Below are 25,081 nucleotides of genomic sequence, written 5' to 3' on the forward strand. Positions count from 1 at the left end.
TGGGGGCAAAGAAATCACCCCCAGCAGCAAGCTTCGACCTGCTGCTAACGATGCTCTTTCAGACAATCCCAGCCCCGAGCCCTATGTCTTGTGTTTAATTTTTATGTTGGATATTTTGACCAGCTCCTTCGCCCTTCCACCGGTGGATACAAGTGAGGGCTCCTGGTCCCCTTTTCAGCGTGAACAGATCATTTTGTGAAGATTTGTCTCACTTTCGTTAACAGTACAAAGAGGTTAATTTCCAACATGGCAAATCAAGTGGCGGCGAATGGCGAGAGACGGGGCTTCACATCTAAAAAGGTGTCCACTGATTATGAATCGTCTTTGGAACTCTCGGTGCAAGCGCGGATATTTAAAATTATTGTAATCGGCGACTCCAATGTTGGTAAGACATGTCTGACCTTCAGGTTCTGTGGAGGGACCTTTCCCGACAAGACCGAAGCTACCATAGGAGTAGATTTTCGAGAGAAACCGGTGAACATAGAAGGAGAAACGATCAAGGTAACCAGCATTATTAGGGACGTATTGACCGAGGTTAATTTTTGACATGATAACTAATGTGTTTCCTGATGTATGCGGGCATGATAATTCCATTTCCCTTCCCCATTGGCGAAATGTTGACTAGCCCAGTCTACTTGATTTCATCACTATGCCAGTCTTAGTAGGAGTAGACCACTATATGAGACAGAACCAAGGTTCTAGTGATGTCTTCATTTCAAACCTCCCCGTGGGATAGAAAGCCTCACATCTAAACTTGCCGATGAGAAAGATAAGAGAAAGAGATGGAAGAAATTATGAAGAGATATTGATAGATTAGGTAATGGGCAAAGCTGTGTCAAATGGATATCAGTGAAGGCAAATGGTGAGATCACCTTCTTTGGTCTTAAAGGGATAGAGAATTGAATTGTTTCTAAATGGTGTAAAGCTAGAAATGGTGGCAATCCAAAATGACTTGGGGATGCGGGTACATAACTAAAATGTACTGGATAGGTATAGAAAAATAATCCAGAAAAGAAAACATGATGCTGGCCACTATATCTGGAAAACTAGGAATGCAATCAAATTTCGGGTGTCCAAGTTCATGTTAGACCTATACCTTTTTGATTTGATTTGATTTATTGTCACGTATTACTATACAGTGAAAAGTATTGTTTCTTGTGTGCTATGCCGACAAAGCACACTGTACATAGAGAAGGAAAGGACAGAGTGTGGAATGTAGTGTTACAGTCATAGTTAGGGTGTAGAGAAAGATCAATTTAATGCGAGGGAGATCCATTCAAAAGTCAGATGGCAGCAGGGAAGAAGTGTTCTTGAGTCGGTTGGTTTGTGATCTCAGACTTTTGTATCTTTTTCCCAATGGAAGAAGGTGGAAGACAGCATGTCTGGGGTGCGAGGTGTCCTTGATTATGTTGGCTGCTTTTTTGAGGCATTGGGAAGTGTAGACAGAGTCAATAGATGGGAGGCTGGTTTGAGTGATGGACTGGGCTTCATTCACGACCCTTTGTAGTTTCTTGTGGTCTTGGACAGAGCAGGAGCCATACCAAGCTGTGATACAACCAGAAATAGTGCTTTCTATGGTGCATCTGTAGAAGTTGGTGAGAGTTTTAGCAAACATGCCAAATTTCTTTAGTCTCCTGAGAAAGTAGGGCTTAGGAAAGTACATTTTAGGAATGGTATATTGAACTTGGAGGGCATGTAATGTAGGTCGTTGATTCGAATGGTACCTGGACTCCAATGACTAAATTAGGAGTTTACACAAATAACTGTTACATTCCATGGAGTTTAGAAGGGTCATTAGATCAAAGACATCAAGGGGAAGAGATAGGGTAGATACAAATAAACTATTCCACTGAAACATTGTCTAAAAATCAGCACTAAACTTTTTAGGAATGAAATTAGGAAATGTATCTATATACAAAGGGTGGGAGAAATTTGCAACTCTTACACAAACGGCAGTATATCAATTTTTAATCTGAAATTGATAGATTTTTGTTATCCAAAGGTACAAAGGCATATGTGGCATGGCCAACTATATGGAATTAAGTTGGAGATCAGCTACAATCATTGAATGATGGTACAGGCTTGAGGGATTAACATTGGTGCCCCTGTACCAATGCTCTTGTATTCCCACATCCACCCTTAATCAGAGTCCTAAATATTATACTGGATAGATTATTTTTACTTCAACATGCTGACCAAAAGTATGACTTATTTAATGCACAAATGTGAACATATACTAAAATTTTGATGAAGTTATCCAGTTTATGGACACACTACATTTTTCACAAATTTTGATTAGCCTTGTCAATAGAATGTTGCTATGCTTCTAAAATCAGCAGACGACAAGTCAGAGAATGCCATACTGAAACTATCCAGTGCTCCGGTCAACCTGCACTTTGCAAATAATGACAAATTTGTGGTTATCGAGACAAAGTAGAAATATTCAAACCATTGAGAAACTTCATTGATTGAATTGATTCCTAATATCAGTGTATTGGATTCTGAAGAATGATTGGAGAAATTAGGGCCTCTTCATCCTTGACAGAGGAATCAAAGCCAAGTCAAGATGGTAAAAAATGTAGAAATGGGTAAAATGGGAACCCTACTTCAGATTAAAATAATAATAGGCAAAGATGTTCAGAAAGATTGTCAGAAAGCCTTTTATGCAGTGTGATTGCCTTGTGAGATGGGGCTTCTGGTGACAGTAATGGACATAAATACTTTGGAATCATTTAAGTGTTAGATAATCAAGGGAGGGGGGAACTAGCCTTTGCTGAACCGATGAGCTAAGATGGGCCAACTGGCCTGCCTTATCCATGTTTATCTACTGATAAATACTGAGAATAAAACGGTAATGATGTGCAGCTGTCATAGTTTGGCAGGAGGGCATTGATTATACATTGGGCTGTTTTAGGAGCAACAGTGTTTGTATTCCTTTAGTTCCTTACTATTTCAGTGATTTTTTAAAAAAAGTCAATAAATTTAGCTGTTGTCGATGGTGCAGCTGAAGCTTGTGTACAGAATTAGTTTCCTTTCCTTCTATGGTCAGTACTACTAGAATTCCATAATGTGTTTCCACCACTGGAATCGTCTCACTGTTCACTCACTGTCAACTTCATTCCTGAATGGGATTTAAAACAGAGCCATCTGTGGGTGGACTATCGGGACTTGTGAAAGAATTAGTAATTTTTAAAGAAAAAATGCAAGTTGCTGCAAACAACTTGCACAGCAAAGAAATTGAGTGCTTTGTACCGTGGAAAAAATCAATTGTTCTCAATGCTCTGTACTGAAAATAGACCACCTGATCACTTGATGCAAAAATACACTGGTCATCCTACACTGTGGACAATGAGCTCCATATTGGTTTAACAATACAGATTGTAGTCAGTTCACAGGTAATTCTCCCCATTGTGCTGACTGGTGAATACTTGTTCAGTCCCATTCCCTTGCACTATCTCCAGAGCCCTGCAAATAATCTTCTTTGGGTCATAGAGGTTTAGAGCATGGAAACAGGCCCTTCGGCCCAACTTGTCCATGCCACCCTTTTTTATAAACCCCTAAGCTAGTCCCAATTGTCCACATTTGGCCCATATCCCACTATACCCATCTGACCCATCTAACTGTCTAAACGCTTTTTAAAAGACAAATTTGTACCCGCCTCTACTACTACCTCTGGCAGCTTGTTCCAGGCACTCACCACCCTCTGTGTGAAAAAATTGCCCCTCTGGACCCTTTTGTATCTCTCCCCTCTCACCTTAAACCTATGCCCTCTAGTTTTAGACTCCCCCACCTTTGGGAAAAGATATTGACTATCTAGTTGATCTATGCCCCTCATTATTTTATAGACTATTAAGTTTTACAGACCATTAATAGTGCTCATTAATTTCTTTTGGAAATCATTGTCTTCACTACCATCGCCCTTGTAGGTAGCAAGTTCCAGGTCATTACCACTCACTGTAAAAAGTGTTTGTCCTCAGATCCCCCATTTATCCCTTGCCAAAAAACATTAAATTGGTGTTTCCTAGTTCTTAGAATCAGCTTTGTCTACCTTATCTAAATTTGTTATGCACTTGTACTTCTTTATCAAATCTCCTGTCAATGCCACTTGCTCTGAGGAGTATCACCCCAACTTTTCCATCCTAACATTGTAGCTAAAACCCTTCAACCCTGGAATAATCCAGGTAAATCTCTTCTGCACTCTCTCAAAGACCCTCACATTCCTCTTAAAGTGTGGTGACCAGAACTGGATACAAGATTTTGTATGCTTTGTTAATTATTCTCTTTACATGCCCTGTCTTCAAAGATCTATGCACATGAACCCATGTTATATCTGTTCCTGCTCAATCTTTGAAACTGTGCCATTAAGTCTATGTTGCCCCTGCCTAATCCTTTTGCCAAAAATGCATCATCCCACAATTCTCTGTATTAAATTGCTGTTTGGCTGCTGATATTTAAAATTTTGTGATATTTTATTTTATAGCTTTTTTATTGTACTCACTGAGAGCATGATCTTGCAGAATGTTATTCATGGCTGTAATGGCAGAGTTGTGTTCTGTTTTGTCAGGATCCTGCTATGCTCATTTCAAGCTGCTCAGCTAAATTTCCAGGAAGATTTGAGTTAAAGCCATGCCTTGACCAAAGCAACCGGCATCCCTGTTTCATCAGTAGTGCATTGACCAAAGCACAATAACTGTAGGATTTGGCACGTTGCAGCAATTATTTTCCTTTTGTCAGTAACTTTCTCACCTCAGCTTCTCTTCCAAGAATGTTGGGGATGATTCCATGAGCACCAAAATCTTGCCTGAATGGATATTATTTCTATGCTGGGAAGCCCAAACCTGTCTTCACCTGATGTATGCTTACACATGCATTTTGATCTAAAGTATTGGCTAGCAATCAGGATTGGGAACTCTTACTGAATTTTTCATTCCTTAACTCGGGGACATTGAAGCCAGTTGTTGTCCCCTCAGTATTACCTTGGTAGAAATCAGCTAAGTTCACAAATTTGGGACATTTCTGGCCTATCATTGAATGACTGGGCTGACGAATGGCATATGGAGTTTAATTTAGATAAATGCGAGGTAATGCATTTTGGTAGATCGAACCAGGGCAGGACTTACTCAGTTAATGGTAGGACGTTGGGGTGAGTTATAGAACAAAAAGATCTAGGGGTACAGGTTCATAGCTCCTTGAAAGTGGAGTCACAGTTGGATAAAATGGTGAAGAAGGCATTCAGCATGCTTGGTTTCATTGGTCAGAACATTGGAGTTGGGATGTCTTGTTGAAGTTGTATAAGATATTGGTAAGGCCACGCTTGGATTACTGTGTACAGTTCTGCTCACCCTATTATAGAAAGGATATTATTAAACTAGAAAGAGTGCAGTAAAGTTTTAAAGTTTATTTATTAGTCACAACACTGCAATGAAGTTACTGTGAAAATTCTCCAGTCGTCACGCTCTGGCGCCTGTTCGGGTACACTGAGGGAGAATTTAGCATGGCCAATCCACCTAACCAGCACATTTTTCAGATTGTGGGAGGAAACCAGAGCACCCAGAGGAAACCCATGCAGACACGAGAAGAACATGCAAACTCCATACAGACAGTAACCCAAGCCGGGAATCGAACCCAGGCCCCTGGCGTTGTGAGGCAGCAGTGCTAACCACTGTACCACCGTGCCGCCCGTGCAGAAAAGATTTACTAGGATGCTACCAGGACTTGATGGTTTGAGTTATAAGGAGAGGCTGAATAGACTGGGACTTTTTCCACTGGAGCGTAGGAGACTTAGAGGTGATCTTATAGAGGTCTATAAAATAATGAGGAGCATAGATCAGCTAGATGGTCAATATCTTTTCCCAAAGGTAGGGGAGTCTAAAATTAGAGGGCATAGGTTTAAGGTGAGAGGAGAGAGATACAAAAGGAACCAGTGGAGCAATTTTTTCACATAAAAGGGTGGTGAGTGTCTGGAACAAGCTGCCAGAGGTGGTAGTAGAGGCAGGTACAATTTTGTCTTTTGAAAAGCTTTGTCTTTTAGACAGTTATATGGTAAGATTGGTATAGAGGGATGTGGGCCAAATGCAAGCAATTGAGACTAACTTAGTTGTTCAATAAAGGGGCGGCATGGACAAGTTGGGCCAAAGGGCCTGTTTCCATGTTGTAAACCTCTATGACTCTATGACTGGAGGAGTTCCACTGTGATTTTTATATGAAATTGGTGGTGAATTGAACCTGCGTATCACCAATTCATGGCACTGCACATTGTCTGTGGATAGTCTAATATCCCAGATGATCAATCAATGCTTCTGATCTGTTCCAGTGGGCCACTGCAAGGTGAATAGCACAAGGATGTGGAGTTGGGGGAGAGGGGAAAAATTCATGCTTCCAGCCCTAATAAGGGGACAGCTGGTTATTACAAGCCGACATTGTTTATTATTTTGTTGATAGGTGAGATATTCAACACATCCTTTTTCAGTATGTAATGTGCCATAATATGTGTCTTCGAAACTTGTACTGCAGTGGTAGGTGCTCCATAAATTATTATGCATCCCGAATGACCAATAGTGAAGAGATTTAAGAAGGAATTTGTGGAATTTCTTTCATGATTCACCTCCTCTCCATAACCATGCCCTGTTTCTTCATCTCATTTTGAGGTCTGTGCTTCTATTTGTTTCGAACTTCTTAAGTGTATGTAAGTGGACCAGAAGTAACTCTAGTGGATGTGGGTGGAGGTAAGATTTCAATTTCTTTAAAGGTGTGCCAAACTGGTTTTAATGTCATCTTAAACTGCCACACTTCTGACACTGCCTCGCAGCGCCAGGGACCCAGGATCTGGGTGTACAGGTAAACAGGTCACTGAAAGTGGCAACGCAGGTGGAGAAGGTAGTCAAGGAGGCATACGGCATGTTTGCCTTCATCGGCCGGGGCATTGACTTTAAAAATTGGCAAGTCATGTTGACGCTTTATAGAACCTTAGTTAGGCTGAACTTGGAATATAGTGTTCAATTCTGGTCGCCACACTACCAGAAAGATGTGGAGGCTTTGGAGAAGGTACAGAAAAGATTTACCAGGATGATGCCTGGTATGGAGGGCATTAGCTATGAAGAGAGGTTGGAGAAACTTGGTTTGTTCTCACTGGAATGACGGAGGTTGAGGGACGACCTGATAGAAGTCTACAAGATTATGAGAGGCATGGACAGAGTGGATAGTCAGAAGCAGGGTAGTGGGTGCCTGGAACTCTCTGCCGGGGAGGTAGTGGAAGCGGATACGGTAGTGGCTTTTAGGGGACATCTGGACAAATACATGAATAGGATGGGAATAGAGGGATATGGTCCCCGGAAGGGTAGGGGGTTTTAGTTAAGTTGGGCAGCATGATTGGTGCAGGCTTGGAGGGCCGAAGGGCCTGTTCTTGTGCTGTCATTTTCTTTGTTCTTTGTTCTTTATATTATTGTTCCCGATAGAGTGGACCTGAGTTTACAGACAGCTCAAGGATCTAAAACAACAGAACATCTGAGGTCTTTTTGCTCTTACTTATTACTGCTTAATGTGTAGCTTAAAGTTTTGCCCACCCAGGTGTATTGCAGCAATTTCTTTCCAAATAAGTCCTTATCTATTTTGATTGAAAATTGAAGGCATTGTGATGGAATTCAGCTGAACTTTTACAACAAGTGGATAATAGACTTGTAGAATAACCTACTGGTGAAAGACCACTCGAACTGTGCAAACAATATGGTTCATATAAATGTTGAGAAAACCTTGGTACACAAAGCATTCGCTTCTTTTAAGCTTTTTTTGCCCATTGGGAGAATACAACCCAGAATTTGGGGTCAAGAAACATTCTTGAAATAGAAGTCACTTGAAAGATTCCAAATGGTTATGAAATCTGTTTTATTGGGTACATGTAATAATGTACTGGATAAACATTAAAAAATCCCTCTTTAGTTAGTTAACATCCTTCCTTATTTAAGGGCTGGGTGGCAGGTAGTCTCCTCCAACCTCTCTGAGTGTTTGCTGACATTGCTGGGCATTGAGCAAGAGTGGTTAAATGCAACTCTTTCTCTATAGGAAACACCCAACCTTGAGTGTTATTGTGGATGAGATTGAGAGTTTTATGGGGAATTCTACCACAAGCTTCCAAACACTCTGTGGTGCATTAATGGAAGTTGCAGTTGCAAATGTTATGAGCAGTTCCCTTGGGAATCGTTAAGTTTTGGGCAGAATACAATTTTCTTTTCCAGTGCCAAGTGTGTCGTGAACAATATAGTCAAGGGAGACAGTGACATCACTCTTTGGTATGATTCCATGCTGTATCATGTAGTGTAATCCACAAGCTCGGAACAGATGTGAAATGCTTTCCTGGAAAGAGGACAAAATGGATATTGTTGTTGTGTACATCTGAGCTTCTGACTGGAACTGTATTGATAAAGAGTTTGAACTCGCCAGGTTCCTTTTGTCTGCCAATGGACAGGTGCCATGACTGTCGAGGACAGTAATAAACAGAGGTTAAAGAATAAAGAATAACTTTATCAAATTCCATTGTGCTTTTTCAGCATCAGGAAAAAACATCCCTTACTAAAATATGCTGGGTTGTTTTAAGCTAAATCCTGTCAAAGAAAAGTGTGTGGAAAACTTGGGATTTTACCCAGGATTAAAAATGAACAAAACAAATAAAGCATTTTCCTAAAAACTACCAGCAACAAGAGGAAAAAAAGGCAACTACTATGGGATGTAGGGTTGCCAACTCCCATTGGAGGTTTGATCATGTGATATCTGATCACATGACATATGCCCACATTGAATTGAACCAACAAAGAATACAGCACAGGAACACGCCTCCAAGCCGGCGCCAAAAATTCTACAAGTGCTATTGGTTTGCTTTATAAAAGTGGATCCCCTGTATTTGAGTATTTTACTCCTGATTTCATGTTAGTATTTGTGAGAAATTTTGAGAACCCAAAGGTTGTAAGGAGCTGAAGAAAGTGCATAGGTAAAAAGCTTTACTTTTCTCCAGATTCCTAGCAGTGTTGACAAAAGGAAGGCATTTCATTTGAAACAAATTAGACTGGTGGCAACATTTGTCTGATTTATAACACCAGTGATCAAACAATGAACCAGAATCATATTGGGGTCAAATAAATTAATTTGCATGCATTTAATCAAACTGTGGTATCACAATTTGTTGAAAGAAAATGATCTGATCAGATTCCAGTTCAAAAATGCTCAATTTTACATTTTCAAGTGTTATTATTTCCCTGGAGATTCCTGCTGGCACTGGGTCAGGAAAGTTAGGCGGTTCATGAGGCTGGTGTCAGTTCATGCGGGTCAGCACAAAGAAAATTACAGCACAGGAACAGGCCCTTCGGCCCTCCAAGCCTGCACCGACCATGCTGCCCGACTTAACTAAAATCCCCAACCCTTCTGGGGACCATATCCCTCTATTTCCATCCTATTCATGTACTTGTCAAGATGCCCCTTAAAAGTCACTACCGTATTCGCTTCCACTACCTCCCCCGGCAACAAGTTCCAGGCACCCACCACTCTCTGTGTAAAAAATCTGCCTCGTACATCTTTAAACCTTGCCCCTCGCACCTTAAACCTATGCCCCTTAGTAATTGACTCTTCCACCCTGGGAAAAAGCTTCTGACTATCCACTCTGTCCATGCCTCTCATAATCTTGTAGATTTCTATCAGGTCTCCCCTCAACCTCCGTCACTCCAGTGAGAACAAACCAAGTTTCTCCAATCTCTCCTCAGAGCTAATGCCCTCCATACCAGGCAACATCCTGATAAATCTTTTCTGTACCCTCTCCAAAGCCTCCACATCTTTCTGGTAGTGTGGCGACCAGAATTGAACACTATATTCCAAGTGCGGCCTAAGTAAGGTTCTATAAAGCGTCAACATGACTTGCCAATTTTTAAAGTCAATGCCCCGGCCGATGAAGGCAAGTATGCCTTCTTGACTACCTTCTCCACCTGCATTGCCACGTTCAGTGACCTGTGTACCTATACACCCAGATCCCTTTGGTCAGTGTACCTCATTAGCCAGTTGTGTTTGGACTGTGTACCTCAAACCTATGCCCCCTAGGTGGCAGCATGTTTTGTGAAAGGAATGGCGTTTGTGCAATGACTCCACCCACCCCCCACCCCCACCCCCACTCCGCCGCCCCAGCACAGAAACCAGAAACCACTCTTTGCAACACTGCTTACAATTATGGTCCTGAGAGAACGGTGTCAGATCATCCTCCCTTTCCCCCACCTAACCCCAGAGGGCCAAACCATTAACCAGCTGTTGGCTTCACATTCAAACTGAGAACGCCCTTTGTTTTGCTGCTTTAATCTGGAGAGTTTTCCCATCAATAGTAGGTGGGCTGGCGAACTGTTTTCGCACAGAAGCTAAAGATATCTGACATCTGCTGCTACTGATTTCGTCTGAATCTCATAATCTTACAGATAATATCACTGCATAAAAATATCTATTAGCTTTGCATTATATTTGTTTTGAATGCATAACCTTTTGATTTACCTTGTCATTTTCTATACTGTGCTACAAGATGCGATTCAACAATTTCATTACAAGATTATTGGAAAATAGCAAAAGCATTGTTTCTTGAATCAAAAACCTTGGTGTTTAATGAGGAAAAGAGGTTAAATTTACTTTACGTATCCAAATTAAATTAACTTTGGAACTTGGTAATTCTGGTGCTCTGTATCATGCTGTCAGTAACAGCCCCTGCATTGTGGCAACAACATTGATTTGCATTTATATAGTGCCTTCAGCCAGTAAAAGGTTCTGCAGAGGCTGGTTACCGGGCTAAAAGTAACACTAAACATGTTAAAACAAACCAGGAAATCCAGGACTCACCAAAAGAAGTAGTTTCTGTGGCACTTGTTGAGACAGCATCAACATTGGTAATAGATGCTGGGTGGTTTGGCGTTAGACAGCAATTGAGAGGACTAGGTAATGAGCTACACAGTCCAAACACAACTGGGTAATGAGGTACACTGTCCAAACACAACTGAGTAATGAGGTACACTGTCCAAACACAACTGGATAATGAGGTACACTGTCCAAACACAACTGAGTAATGAGGTACACTGTCCAAACACAACTGGGTAATGAGGTACACTGTCCAAACACAACTGGATAATGAGGTACACTGTCCAAACACAACTGAGTAATGAGGTACACTGTCCAAACACAACTGGATAATAAGGTACGCTGTCCAAACACAACTGAGTAATGAGGTACGCTGTCCAAACACAACTGAGTAATGAGGTACGCTGTCCAAACACAACTGGATAATGAGGTACACTGTCCAAACACAACTGGGTAATGAGGTACACTGTCCAACCACAACTGGATAATGAGGTACACTGTCCAACCACAACTGGATAATGAGGTACGCTGTCTAAATCCAACTGGATAATGAGGTACACTGTCCAAACACAACTGGGTAATGAGGTACACTGTCCAACCACAACTGGATAATGAGGTACGCTGTCTAAATCCAACCGGGTAATGAATTACACTGTCCAAACACAACTGAGTAATGAGGTACACAATCCAAATGCGATATCCAAAGTACCCTTCTCCATGAGGTCAGCAGCAGCACCTGGGAGATCAATTATCGATTCTGAGATAATCTGCAGGGGCTGGCAGCCCCCCTAACTGAAGATGTTTGTTTGGAAAGCAGATAAAAAATCTGCCGTAGTGTTATCAATATGTATTATGGGGCTGGGTAGTGCAACAGTCAGAGTCAGGCATGTATGGGAAATGAAGGAAATTGTGATAATTTCTGAACAGAAATGGGGAGAACCTGAAACTTAACCCTCACTGCATAATTCTCACAACATCAGGTTTAAGTCAGGTTTATAAACCTGTTGGACTTTAACCTGGTGTTGTGAAACCTCTTACAGTGCTTACCCCAGTCCAATGCCAGCATCTCCACATCATGGCTAAAAATTAGGGTCAGAGAGATGTTAGAAACACTTCTACACATAGAGGGTGGTAGAGGTTTGGAACTCACGTCCTCAAATGGCAGTTGATGCTGGATCAGTTGCTATCTTTACTTAACAAAAATGTATCTATCTCAGGTTTAAAGATATTAAGAGATGTGGATAAAAGCTGGCATATAGAGTTAGGCCACAGATCAGCCAGAATCCCATTGAATAATGGAACAGGTTGATGGGCTGAATGGCCTACTCCTGCTCCTATGTTCCTAAAACTTTCCTTAGTCAGGCCAGGCGGAGCAGGAGTGATTTCCTGACTCCACAAAGTTATTCTGAGGTTTCTGGCAGTTCCCTTATCCTTTCCACTCCATCCCAGTTTCACCCCCCTCCTTGGTGCTGGTGAGAGGCTTGTGGATCCTCTCATTGTGACCTGCCTGAAGCTGGCCAGCTACCTTTTTGTCACCAGTTTGGGGCAGAGAGATGGCAAGCGGGGTATAAGTGAAGCCCAGCTGTTAGAATTAGCCGGGTGAGGCAGCTGTAATTTCTCTCCATTTTGGAAGTTAATATCCACCCTTCTGTTAAATTGGGCCACAGGTTAAACTGACAACAGCAATATACTGAGATTAAAAACTCAGTTATGGAACTGCCTTTCATCATTCTGTGTCACAGCGTTCTGCCCGGCCCACTGCACTGTTCTTGTGGCAGGTTACTTATTCCCATTCATATTCTCACCACAAATGATATGCATTTAGTAATCAAAATATTGTAATCTTAGAGAAGTGACATTTAGTTGAGTAGCTAAATCCACTTTTCACACGGGCACAGCACCATATAGACCAGAAAATATACAGTGAAGGGAGTTATAGCGCGCTCCCATTCCCACCCGAGCCGCGATCAATTTACTCTGTGCAGGTCAAGAATTAACCAATTACCTTTCTGATGTGGATGTGCCATTGGCGAGACATTCCATCACCAATCCTTGAATAAAATCAACTTGCTAATTTCTTAGTGAAACATGATTACATCATGTTCTAAACAGAGATTTCAGACTGCCAGTGATTCATTGTTGTGACGGGAAGGTTTTTATGTCAGAAAGCTAGCTCCTTCTCTGAGGAAGCAAGGGAAATATTGTTTGATAGATCACTTGAAGTTACCTTTTTTTGATGCCAAAAGGCTTCCTTGTATTGTGTGGTATGAATCCGGAAAAAGAGCAGGAAATGGAAGTGAGCAGAATGACTACGTTTAAGATACAACCTCTGCACTCTGGCCAGAGCACCACAGGTATTTCACATGGAGATCTATCCACTGTTAAAACAGACCCTGGGATTCCTGTCCACTCCTTAGCCCCTCAATGATGGTGAAGCCTCAATGTGGCCCAGGTCTGACTGCGCCTTCCAACTTCTTTCCCCCTCAAGTTGATGATGTCTGTGACCCATTGCCCTTGCCGACCTCTCAATGATAGTGTGGCCCTGGGCCAGGCTTCCCCTGTGGCCAGGCTTCCCCTGTGGGTTAAAGTGTGGGAGAGAACCCTGAGACTGGGGGTGAACATAGGAACAGGAATAGACCATTCAGCCCATTGAGTCTGTTACATGCACCATCAATATGATCATGGCTGATCATCCGTCCTCATTTCCCTTTATAACAGTCATTGATATTTGGAAATCTGTCAATCTCTGCTTTATACATACTCAATGACAAAGCTTTCACAGGCTAGGCTTCTGGGGCAGAGAATTTCAAAGATACTAACCCTCTGAGTAAAGAAAATTCTCCTCAACTCAGCCCAAAGTGGTTTCTCCCTTATTTTGAAATTGTGTCCCCTTGGTCTAGACTCCCCAACCAGGGGAAGCATCTTACTTCATCTGCCCTGTCTACTTCTTCAAGCTATTTGCTGGGCTTCAGTGAAATCACCTACCATTCTTTGGAACTCTAGAGAATACTGGCCCAGTTTCCCCATTGTCTCTTCATAGCACAGTCCCGCCATCCCAGGAACAAGCCTGGTGAACCTTCATTGCATTCCCTCTATGACAATAACATCCTTCCTAAGGTAAGGGGATTAAAACTGCACACAGTTCTCCAGGTGTAGTCTAACCAAGGTTCTATGCAATTCTATATTAGCATAATACTTCGATTCCTTCCTAATTTCTTGCTGCACCTGCATGTTAGCTTTCAGTGATTTATTGATGAGGACACCCAAATCCAACTGTACGTCTACACTTTCTAATCTCGCACAATTTAAGAAATACTCTGCACCCATTCCTCCCACCAAAGTGGATTACCTCACATTTTTTCACATTATGAGCTGGATTGTCAGTCCCACACACGCATGCTTCTCAGTGCGAGGACACAAAAGCTCCCCTTTCTCCTGCTCCTTCTTCCTCACCAAAGACAGACCGGGCTGGGATAGCAGAAAAGGCAACTCACTTCCAGCATCCACTTTCATATGAATTCTGCTGAGGCCAGCTTGGTGTGTGCGCCACAGGAGGCAAATGCAAGGTCAGTATCAGTTAAACCTAATTCCTTAGCTCAGTGCCAGAGTCCTCCCTTTTCCCTGGTGACCAGGACTTGGGACCAGGTCTGTCTCTCTTGCTACCTGTTCATCTTGCGTAAAGGCAAGAAAGGTTTTAGTTAGCTTTGCTGTTTCTTGATGGTCATTTAATGCTTGGTTTCATTGGTCAGAACATTGAAAACAGGAGTTGGGACGTCTTGTTGAAGTTGTACAAGACAATGGTAAGGCCACACTTGGAATACTGTGTACAGTTCTGGTCACCTATTATAGCAAGGATATTATTAAACTAGAAAGAGTGCAGAAAAGATTTGCTAGGATGTTACTGGGACTTGATGATTTGAGTTATAAGGAGAGGCTGGATAGATTTTCTCTGGAGCTTAGGAGGCTTGGAGTGATCTTGTAGAGGTCTATAAAATAATGAGGGGCATAGATCAGCTAGATAGTCAAAATCTTTTCCCAAACATAGGGTAGTCTAAAACTAGAGGGCATTGGTTTAAGGTGAGAGGGGAGAGATACAAAAGAGTCCAGAGGGGCAATTTTTTCACACAGAGGGTGGTGAGTGTCTGGAACAAGCTGCCAGAGGTAGTAGTAGAGGCCGGTACAATTTTGTCTTTTAAAAAGCGTTTAGATGGTTACATGGGTAAGATGGGTATAGAGAGATATGGGCCAAATGCGGCAATTGGGATTAGCTTAGGGGTTAAAAAAAAGGGCGGCATGGACAAGTTGGGCCAAAGGGTCAGTTTCCATGCTGTAAACCTCTATGACTCTATGTTCATCCATTGCACATTTTTAAAATTATCAATATATTGCTTTGCCATTTATTTTCTTTGCTCAGCGATGTTACCTGCCATTCACACCGTGCTCCCACTGCAGCGAGGTCAGAGATTTTGTCAGCTTGCCAAATCTCCGTTCACTGCAACAGGAAGGGAAAATCCCGCTGGCGTGAACGGTGGTAAGATTCCGGCCTTTATGTTTACTGCTATCTTAACTTATTTTGAAATTCATGTTTAACGTTGTGCCAAAGCAGAACCCGGGAGGCAGTTGCTGCTGGGTTTCTTGTTGAAGGACATTGAAAGGCTCGCAAGATATCAGGTTGCTTTTTGGAGGGCTGGCAGAAAGGGTTCATTTTGCTCCAGTGGCAGCGGTTGGGGGGGTGGAGGGGGTGGGGGGGGTGGGGGAGGTGACATTGGAAATGCACAGGATAACAGCAAATTACTGCGGATATGCTGGAATCTGAAACCCAGATTCCAGCATCTGCAGAAATTTACTTTGACAAAGGATCATCTGGACTCCAAATGTCAGCTCTTTTCTCTCCTTACAGATGCTGCCAGACCTGCTGAGATTTTCCAGCATTTTCTCTTTTGGGTTGGAAATACACAGCATGCCTGACAGCATCTGTGAAGAGAGAGGCAGAGGTCAGTGACCTCTCGTCAGAACTAGTATAGATCCTGGGCTTGAGCAATTAACTTTGTTTCTTGCTCCACAGATGCTGCCTGGCCTGCTGAGTATTTCCAACATTTTCTGTAATATTTCAGATTTCCAGTATCTGAGGTACTTCACTTTCCTATTACATGCTCCATGCTGGGCATTGTAAGTGCGGTTAGTTTCAATTCAAGATGATTACGTATTTAACACTTAATACAAAGTGTAAGTTTTCAGTTAACAAAGCCCACTTGTGTGGATAGAAATAGCACATTATTGCAGGTGAATTGGTTAGTGCTAATTTACTGGAAGATTTTGCCATTTTAAAACTTGGAAGTGAAACCATGCGCCAATAGAAAATGATGTGGAGATGCCGGCGTTGGACTGGGGTAAGCACAGTAAGAAGTCTCACAACACCAGGTTAAAGTCCAACAGGTTTATTTGGTAGCAAATACAAATGGTATTTGCTACCAAATAAACCTGTTGGACCAATAGAAAATGTCATGATTAATTCAAGATATTCTCATTTGTACGTAGGATTATTGTTTCTGATGCTTGTGAGATTCAAGTCTTTTGGATGTTGCTATCCAGATATTGCATAGGGCTAGCTGCAAAGAAGTGGAGTTGGTTGTGTAATGTGAATGACCAAACATTTGTAATTTTATGATAAAGCCCTGGTTGTAAAGTGTATCATACTGAGCCAATGGCAGCCACGATCATAGTGAATGGCAGAGCAGGCTCGAAGGGTCGTATAGCCTACTGCTGCTCTTAGTTTCAATGTTTCTGTATTCCTAAAGAAGTTGAGCTTTCAATGAGCTTTATGAATAGAGCATAGAGTACAGAAGCAAATAAGTTTTGGTAAACCTATAAAAACACACGTGCACTGTGGTTCCCATTTCTAGGCACCCCCAAAAATTTGAGGGGATGTGAATAAGGGGCCCAGAAACAGGGCTCATCATTTCTCATCTTGGCCCTTGTCTGCTGTGTGGTTATTATTGTTGTCTGAGGCAATGCTGGTGTAAAAATAAACACTCCCAGTTACCCAGCATCAATTTGGATGTATTCTACTGCCGATTCTGAGGTTAGATTTGGCTGATGTTGGTGCCAATATAACCTATGTGCACCCCTGTTACCAGGCACTGGTTAGTCATTCGGGTGTTTTTTTTCAGTTCAGTCTGTATAGTAACCAGCCAACTGAAGGGGATTCCTTGTTGTGTGCATGTTTGAACTGCCAGCCGGAGATTGGGGCCATGTTAGGCTTGAGCTATGAATATTAAGATTCCTTTGACTCCCCCTTTGAAAATGCTGTTATCCAAAGATCGGATGGCAAGGATGTAGAAGACTGAGGTAATGCGGGGATGAAACTATTTTGTTGTTCAGTTGCTTGATTGTGTTCTAAGTAAAAGCAAATTACTGCGGATGCTGGAATCTGAAACCGAAAGAGAAAATGCTGGAAAATCTCAGCAGGTCTGGCAGCATCCGTGAGGAGAGAAAAGAGCTGACGTTTCAAGTCCAGATGATCCCTTGTCAAAGCTTTGACAAAGGGTCATCTGGACTTGAAACGTCAGCTCATTTCTCTCCTTACAGATGTTGCCTGACCTGCTGAGATTTTCCAGCATTTTCTCTTTTGTCTTGGTTGTGTTCTGCTTGTCAGACATATGTTCCACTGATAGTTGTTAGTGAGAGTAGTTTGCCAAATATTTCTGTTTAATCACCACTTGCTCACCCTTATGTGTTGTGTATGACTAGAATGACAGTCTTCTGATCACTGTTCATGTCTGCTCTGCATTCTGCAGCCAGATTTCAGCAAAATCCCCCAAATTATGTACCTTTTCTATGGAATGTTAAAAAATTAAATGGTCATTGGAGGGGAGGTGAGCTTGAATTTTACAATTCCATTCAACTTGGACCAGTTAGCATTTTCATTCAGTTGGGGCTGTTGACTAATAGCCAATTTATGTTTGAAAATTGCTTCAAGAAGCAGTTCTGTAACAAACCAGGCTTTTGGTGCTGCCGACTCAGCTACTTTTAAAAATTTGCAACAGAAAACAAAGGTACGTGCAGAACGATAATAATACTGATCAAAGAAAAGGATCAACATCTCAGTCTGTCAGTGTCCAGATAAGGTGAACAGGAAATGCTGGAGAAACTCAGCAGTTCTGACAGCATCTGTGGAGAGAGAATAGAGCCAATGTTACGAGTCAGGAAGAAACCTGACTCGCTACCTTGGCTCTATTTTCTCTCCACAGATGCTGGCAGACCTGCTGGGTTTCTCCAGCATTTGCTGTTTTAGTTTCAGATTCCAACATCCGCAGTATTTTGCCTTTAACCAGATAAGGTGATACGATTTAGACTGTGTATAAAGGGAGGAATCTTGCCTCTGTATGTGTAGTAAAAGCACAGCTCTTTACAACTACTCTTGGCACCTTTAGATCTGTGTGTGGTATCTTACTTATCTACTGGTCGAAATATTGTTGGCAATACTGCTGGAAATGGGTCCTATTTCCATACAACAGGATGGTGTACTCCAGTCTCCTATTGTTGGTGCCATTTGTTTGGTAGCCCACCCCCATCCCATAGGTCTATGTTCCGTGGCACAAGGAAGATCTGCTTTATGTGGGCAGTTAATATTCCAGGAAAAACATCCACTGGCTAATATGCCTCATAGTCAAATGTTACTTTTTTGCTTAAATGAAAGTCAAAACACTACAGTTGCTGAGTCCCAAGTAAAGGTCTTAACACATGAAATGTTGGCTGACTTTGATTTGCCCAATCCAGAGTATTTCCCCTTTTGTTTTTGTTTGGATTGTGTTGTTGGCCTTGTGATGCTCTTAACTGCTCGATCATTGGCAAATTTAGTTTTCAGTCATCTGGTGAGCAGATGGAGAGAGTCACAGTGACAGCTCCAACTTCGTAGCCGGGTGAACAAAATGTTAATTGCTAGGTTAGAATGAAGGCTGCTTGTGTGATTATTTAATTTAATATCTTTGAGCAGGCCTTTAAATCATCCATAGATTATTCAAAAGGAGCAACATAATGCTCTTGTGCAGTTCCATCAAGCCTTGTGAATTAAACACAAGGGAGTTGTTGATTGTCCTTTTTGACACAGTTATGGGCCATGTGGCTTAAAAGTTAATTGCTCCTCCTCAGTACATAAGTAAATTGACGACACTATATTTAGTGGTTGTAATGTGAACTCAACTCCACTAATGTCATTAGTGAGCTTGTGATCTGACTCTTTGATTTGGGAGTTCCTCAGGGTAATGTGCTAGTCTCAACCACCTTCAGCTGCTTCATCAATGACTTCCCTTCCATCATAAGGTCATGACTAGGGATACTCATTGCACCATTTACGATTCCTCAGATACTGAAGAAGTCCCATGTCCAAATACAGCAAGATCTGGACAATATTCAGGCTTGAGCTGACAAGTGGCAGGTAACATTTGCACCACACGAGTGCCAGGCAATGACCACCTCCAACAAGAGCAAATTTAACCGTCACCCCTTGATATTCAATGGCATTGCCATCATTGAATTTCCCACTATCAACATCCTGCGGGTTACCATTAACCAGATACTGAACTGCACTAGCCATTTAAATACTGTGGCTCTAAGGGAAGGTCAGAGGCTAGGAAGCCTGTGGTGAGCAACTCACCTTCTGACTCCCTAAAGCCTGTCCACCATCTCGGGTGAGATAGAATACTCTCCCTTGCCTGGATGAGTGCAGATCCAACAACACTCAAAAAGCTCGACACCATCCAAGACAAAGCAGCCAGCTTGATTTTTACCCCACCCACAAATATTCACTCCTTCCACGAGCCACACACTATAGCAGCAGTGTCTACCATCTACAGGATGCACTGCAGGAACTCAAGAGGATCCTTGGACAGCAACTTCCAAGCTAACGACTACTACCAGTTGAAGAACAAGAGTAGCAGATACATGGGAACACCACCACCTGGAGGTTCCCCTCCAAGGTACTCCCCATCCTGACTTGGAAATATATCGCCATTCCTTCAGTGTTGCTGCGTCAAAATCTTGGAACTCTTACCCCTACACCCCACCCTAACAGCACTACGGGTGTACCTACACTACATGGACTGCAGTGGTTCAAGAAGGTTGTTCATCACCACCTTTTCAAGGGCAATTAGTGATGTGCAATGCATGCTGGCCTAGTTAGTGAAGTCCATTTCCCTGAAGTCAATTAAAAAATAAGTTATTTGCATCACAAGGCTGCAATGGTCTCTGCCTCAGTCAAGTCGTTGGCAAAGTATTTTATTCTCCTTTAATTTGGTAAAAGACATTTCTCCTTACCTCTTTCCTTTTAGTAATTTTTAAATATATTGTTACGACCAGGCTGACTCCCCCTCTCCCACTCCTGAGTTGGATATAATGCAGTTTGAGTTTTTAGAAAGTGATATTGCTTTCTATATGTACTTTATATTTAATAGCTATTCTGCATTAACTATCAACATGTTTTAAAATATCTTCATTAAATTTCCTCTTCTTCTTTGAAAGGAAACCCACTTTCCTACTCTTGCATCATTCTGGTGAAGTTCTGACTTAACATTCAAAGGTTTAGATATCCTTTCGTTAATGGGGCATGAAACACACACACTCTAGTCCAAATCAATGTTTTGCTAAAATCCATCATTGTTTATTCACTCTCTTTAAAAAGCTCAATTAAATTTTAGGTTTATAATGACTTTATCTGCCTGCACTAGCACTTCTAGGGAATTATGTACTTGAGCCCTGAAATTTCTTTGCTCATCTGCATCATTTAGCATCGTACCATTGAGTATGTTCTACTATTCTTTGTTATTTCTCTTACGGTGTATTACTGCACACTTATCCACATTAAATTGGGCAAACATCTGGCAGATACATTCAGGCTATGCCTTCTTGAAGTCTTTTATAATCGCTGTTTGTGAAATCTCCCATTTTTATGTAGTCAGCAAATTTTAAGGTTGTGTTCTCTATTGTCAAGCCCAAATTATTTAGATATACCTAGAACAAAGATGGACTTTTGGAATATGCCATTTCCAAACTGAGCAACACCCTAACACATTTTCTAACCATTAGCCAATTCATGCTGTCATATTTGCTTTGGATATTAATCTTTCTAATGAGCCTTTCATGAGACAATTCATCAAATGGGTTTCAAAAATGCATAATCATTTCATATTAAGTTATAATTAACCCATGCATTGCCAGATGCTTACTAATTAAATTTTACTATTAAATTTTAAAATTATTCCCAAAGCTGACTATGAACCTACAGACTTATTTACTGTTCTTCATCTCTTCTTGAAGAAAGATTTAGCATTGGCTGCTCTGCAGTCCCATGGCATAATATGCATAGCAAGGAGGATTGAAACCGTAGTTAAACATTCTATTGTTTCTTAGACATTTTTCAATATCCTGCATCTGTGCGAGTGTGATTTTCTGGAAGTACTTCAAATATATAATAGTTGCCACAGAAAGTACTGAGACAAAAGTTGACATCTGTGTCCATTAAGTAATACATTCTTGATGCCAGCTGGTATCTCATCTGAGTGACAGCTCTTCATTTTTCAATCGGCACTGTGAGGACTGACAGGCTATTCACTTCAATGTCAAGAATTTACTGAAATTGAGCAGTTCAAACCATTGAATTTTTCTTGTATATTTGCAACAATATGGAGAAACGTTCTTGTTTGTGAGAAGATGATTATTCTCGCAGTGAAGGAGTTCTGGCCATGGTTGCATTGTGCCAAACCTTGGTTTTGATAGTGTAAAGGTGGCAGTTTGGGAAAAGATTGCGTTTAGGGATGTCACAAGCTTTGGGAAGACCTAATGAAAGAAGGCTTATTTTTCGTGCAGTATCAAAAAAGGATGCTGGTTGGTCGTTGTGTGTGTTAACATTTATACACACCTTGACAAGTTTGATTTTTATTCCATGTTAAGTTAAGTGTTCAGATGGATGTTGACAATCTCTTGGCACCGTTCAAAGAGTACAGAGATATCCTTTTCCCTCCGCAACATTCCTTTCAACCACGCTAAAGAAACTTATTCTCAGCATTTGGTTCAAATCTGTTTATCTTTAATGTTTTCCGATTCTAATGGCAGGTCATTGATCTGAAATGTTAACTCTGTCATTCACTGCCATTCATGCTGAGTCTTTCCAGCTCTTTATGATTTTATTTAATTTCATTGCCTTGTATGAATGGGATCTTTGCTAAGATTGAAATGTCTGCCATGTTTCTCCATGTAGCAACTGTATTTAAAAGCCATTGACCTTGTGGAGTTCTTTGAACTGCTTTGAAGATGTGATAGAAATGTTGCGTAAGTGACTTGTTTTTCTTTTCCTTTCCCTAGCTGATGGCAGAACAGTAGGTGTTACAGTTTGTCTCTCTTCACCTTGACTGTAATTGGAAAATCAAGCAAAGGGCCCACCCACATATCGATCCACCTCCCAACTCCTGACCCAAGAGACATTTCTCATTCTATCATACATAAAAATCAGTCACTTGGTTCAGCATTAATCATTTGGAGGGTTGCTGGTTTCACTATGGCTGCTTTCCATCATGATTCAGTTCTTTCAAAAGAAGAGGGGGAAATTACAAAGGGTTGTGTGTGGGGAGTGGAGGAGTGATGGATAGAATTATTCCATTCACCCTATTGTTTCTTTTATTTCTTTTTCTTAGATTCAGGTCTGGGACACAGCTGGCCAAGAACGATTCCGAAAAAGTATGGTGCAACATTATTACAGAAACGTGCATGCTGTGGTATTTGTGTATGACGTAACAAAACTGGCCTCCTTTGAAAACCTCAAAGCATGGATTGAAGAATGTAACAGCCACTCAGTCTCGCCCAGTGTGCCAAGGGTCCTGGTGGGTAACAAATGTGATCTCACTCATGAGATACAAGTATCTTCCAACATCGCCCTCCGATTTGCAGATGCCAACAACATGCTTTTATTTGAGACGTCGGCAAAGGATCCAAAAGAAAGTGACCACGTGGAATCCATTTTCATGTCTCTGGCATGCAAGCTGAAGGCGCAAAAAACGTTGACATTCCGAGAGATGGAGAAAAGAGATGGGAAAGTTCACGTACAGTCCAATGCTAAGAATACGTGTCCATGTTGAGTGGCTTAGTCCATGGAGCTGAGTGAGGCGGAAGCTTTAGACTGTGCCTGCATCAGTTTGTTAAAACTGCTTGTTCTTTACTGTATATGACATTTGAGAAAAATCAGTGAACTTTTGGGATTCCCAAGTCCAAAAAGCTCACTTTAATCACAGTTCTTTTCTAATAAATCTGGAACCCTTTCAGCGATTTTAAGCTAATTTTGAGATAAACATTGCCACCTGGAAAAGTGTCTTGTGAAAAGCTGTCAAGTTTATAAATACACAGCAACGTGCAAGGTATTAAGGTGGTGAGATCACATTGCCAACTATATTGTTAAAGTTCGGGATGCATGAAATAAAAGGGCTATTCCCACAATCCTGTGCTCTCTTGGAAAACATGTTAAAAGCGAATGCAGGTCAGAGATTAAGCGGCAACCTGACTCTTCAACCTGTTTTCCCTACACAGCATTGTTGAATTACTCCATCCAATGGTTCCATCATAGCCATTGGTTTGAGATTTAGAGCATGCTGTTCCTTAGGAACTGTGATTCTTGAAAGGTACCACTCTTCTGAAAAGCCAAATATCAGTATATATTTAGTGGCAATATTTGTAAATGGGTAGATGTTATAATACACCAGAACATTTTTAACTAAACATAAGAAATGGTTTTCTGGGAGGGAGCGATCAGTGAAAATATTCACAGTAGTCTTCTCTGATTGGATCTTCATTAGGAGTTCAGACTCTGGTTCCTGTTCAAGCTTTGGGTTTAAGCCTCTGCTACTGAGTTGGTAGAGACCTGGTCCAGCTGCACTGAAAATGTTTGGCAAACTTGGAGTGAAGCAGAAGATAACGATAATGAATTGCGTGAATGATGGAGCTGTTGCAAATGTCTCATACTTTGAGCTGGTGAAGAAAATAAACCTTTTAGCCAGATCAACCTACTAGAACTTGGAAAGGCAACGCCAACCAGTTTTAGTTTGTTTTCCCCCCACAATATTTGATCTAAAGATAAGATTATGATTATTGCCAGGTCATAACACTTTGAATTGTGATCCAATAAGAAGTGGCTGAAGAATGGTTAGCAATCGTTAAAAGTCAAGCCTGTGGATCGTCCATTCAATTTGCTTTGAGAAATATCACAAAAAGGTGGGATGTGGTATAGGAAAAGGGAACAAGATTGTACTCCAGTACAACCCCCTCCACATTTTGATTTGCTCAGCACTTTCATTTTTAAAATGGTGCTTTGTTTAGTTAAAAGATTACACATTTCTCTTAGAATTTGACAGTCAAATGTCTGAAAAGATGAAAGAAAAAGAAAACACCAATATCTATTCTAGAAACTAAGATATTAAATAGTGGATTTAAATGAACAGTTGAAATAATTCTCTTTAGCATCCCCCATACTTGCAGGCTCTTTCTAATGATGGCACATGAAATATACCTTTACAGTTCAGTACTAATGGACCCATGTTTGAAAATGTGCAAACAGATGCTTTGAATTGTACAGTCAAACAAGACTTGTCAGTGTCTAAACTCTAGAGTTTGATGGCAAATGGAGCTGAGCCTGAGTAAATGTTAAGGATACTGTAGTGATGGAAGTATTGTACTGTAGTTAGTGTAAATTCTTTATAACTGACATACGCCAAGAGCAGGGCACATCTGTAATTTAATTCAATGTAACTTGTTTCTAATTTAAAAGAAAATGAAGAATAAAAATAAAATATGAAACGTAAATGCTTTGAAAATGGTTCTTGAGTTTTTGGGGTGGGGAGGGAGTCAAGGTTGCATTTGTAATGCAAAGCAGTCTCAGAACTGCAATATTCACCCCCCCCCCCCCCCCCGTAGATTTCCCCCCAAGGAGTCTATTTTACAATTTTTAAAAAACTTGCCTGTTTTGCAAAATCTGTAGTTCTGGCTGCATGACTTACTTTTTAAACAGCTGAAATTTTACTGTTGCCTCATGTTTTACATTGGCCTAACTTTAAAATATTCATATCATAGCACAATAGGGCGGGATTTTCCGGCTGAACTTGTCCCAAAACCGGAAAATCCTGCCCGAGGTCAACAAACCTTTGCATGGTCCGCCCCCGCCCACTACAATTCC

General features: G+C 41.3%; 1 protein-coding gene across 1 annotated transcript; it reads left to right on the plus strand.

Moving 5' to 3' along the window:
* Positions 1 to 24,631, plus strand: rab33a (RAB33A, member RAS oncogene family). Its single transcript, XM_078210358.1, has 2 exons — positions 1 to 501; positions 22,557 to 24,631. The coding sequence occupies exons 1-2, from the start codon at positions 247 to 249 to the stop codon at positions 22,995 to 22,997; spliced, it is 696 nt and encodes a 231-aa protein (XP_078066484.1). The 5' UTR covers positions 1 to 246; the 3' UTR covers positions 22,998 to 24,631.
* Positions 24,632 to 25,081: the final 450 nt, after the last annotated feature.

This window comes from Mustelus asterias, chromosome 4, assembly GCF_964213995.1.
Source record: "Mustelus asterias chromosome 4, sMusAst1.hap1.1, whole genome shotgun sequence".
Classification (NCBI taxonomy): Eukaryota; Metazoa; Chordata; class Chondrichthyes; order Carcharhiniformes; family Triakidae; genus Mustelus; species Mustelus asterias.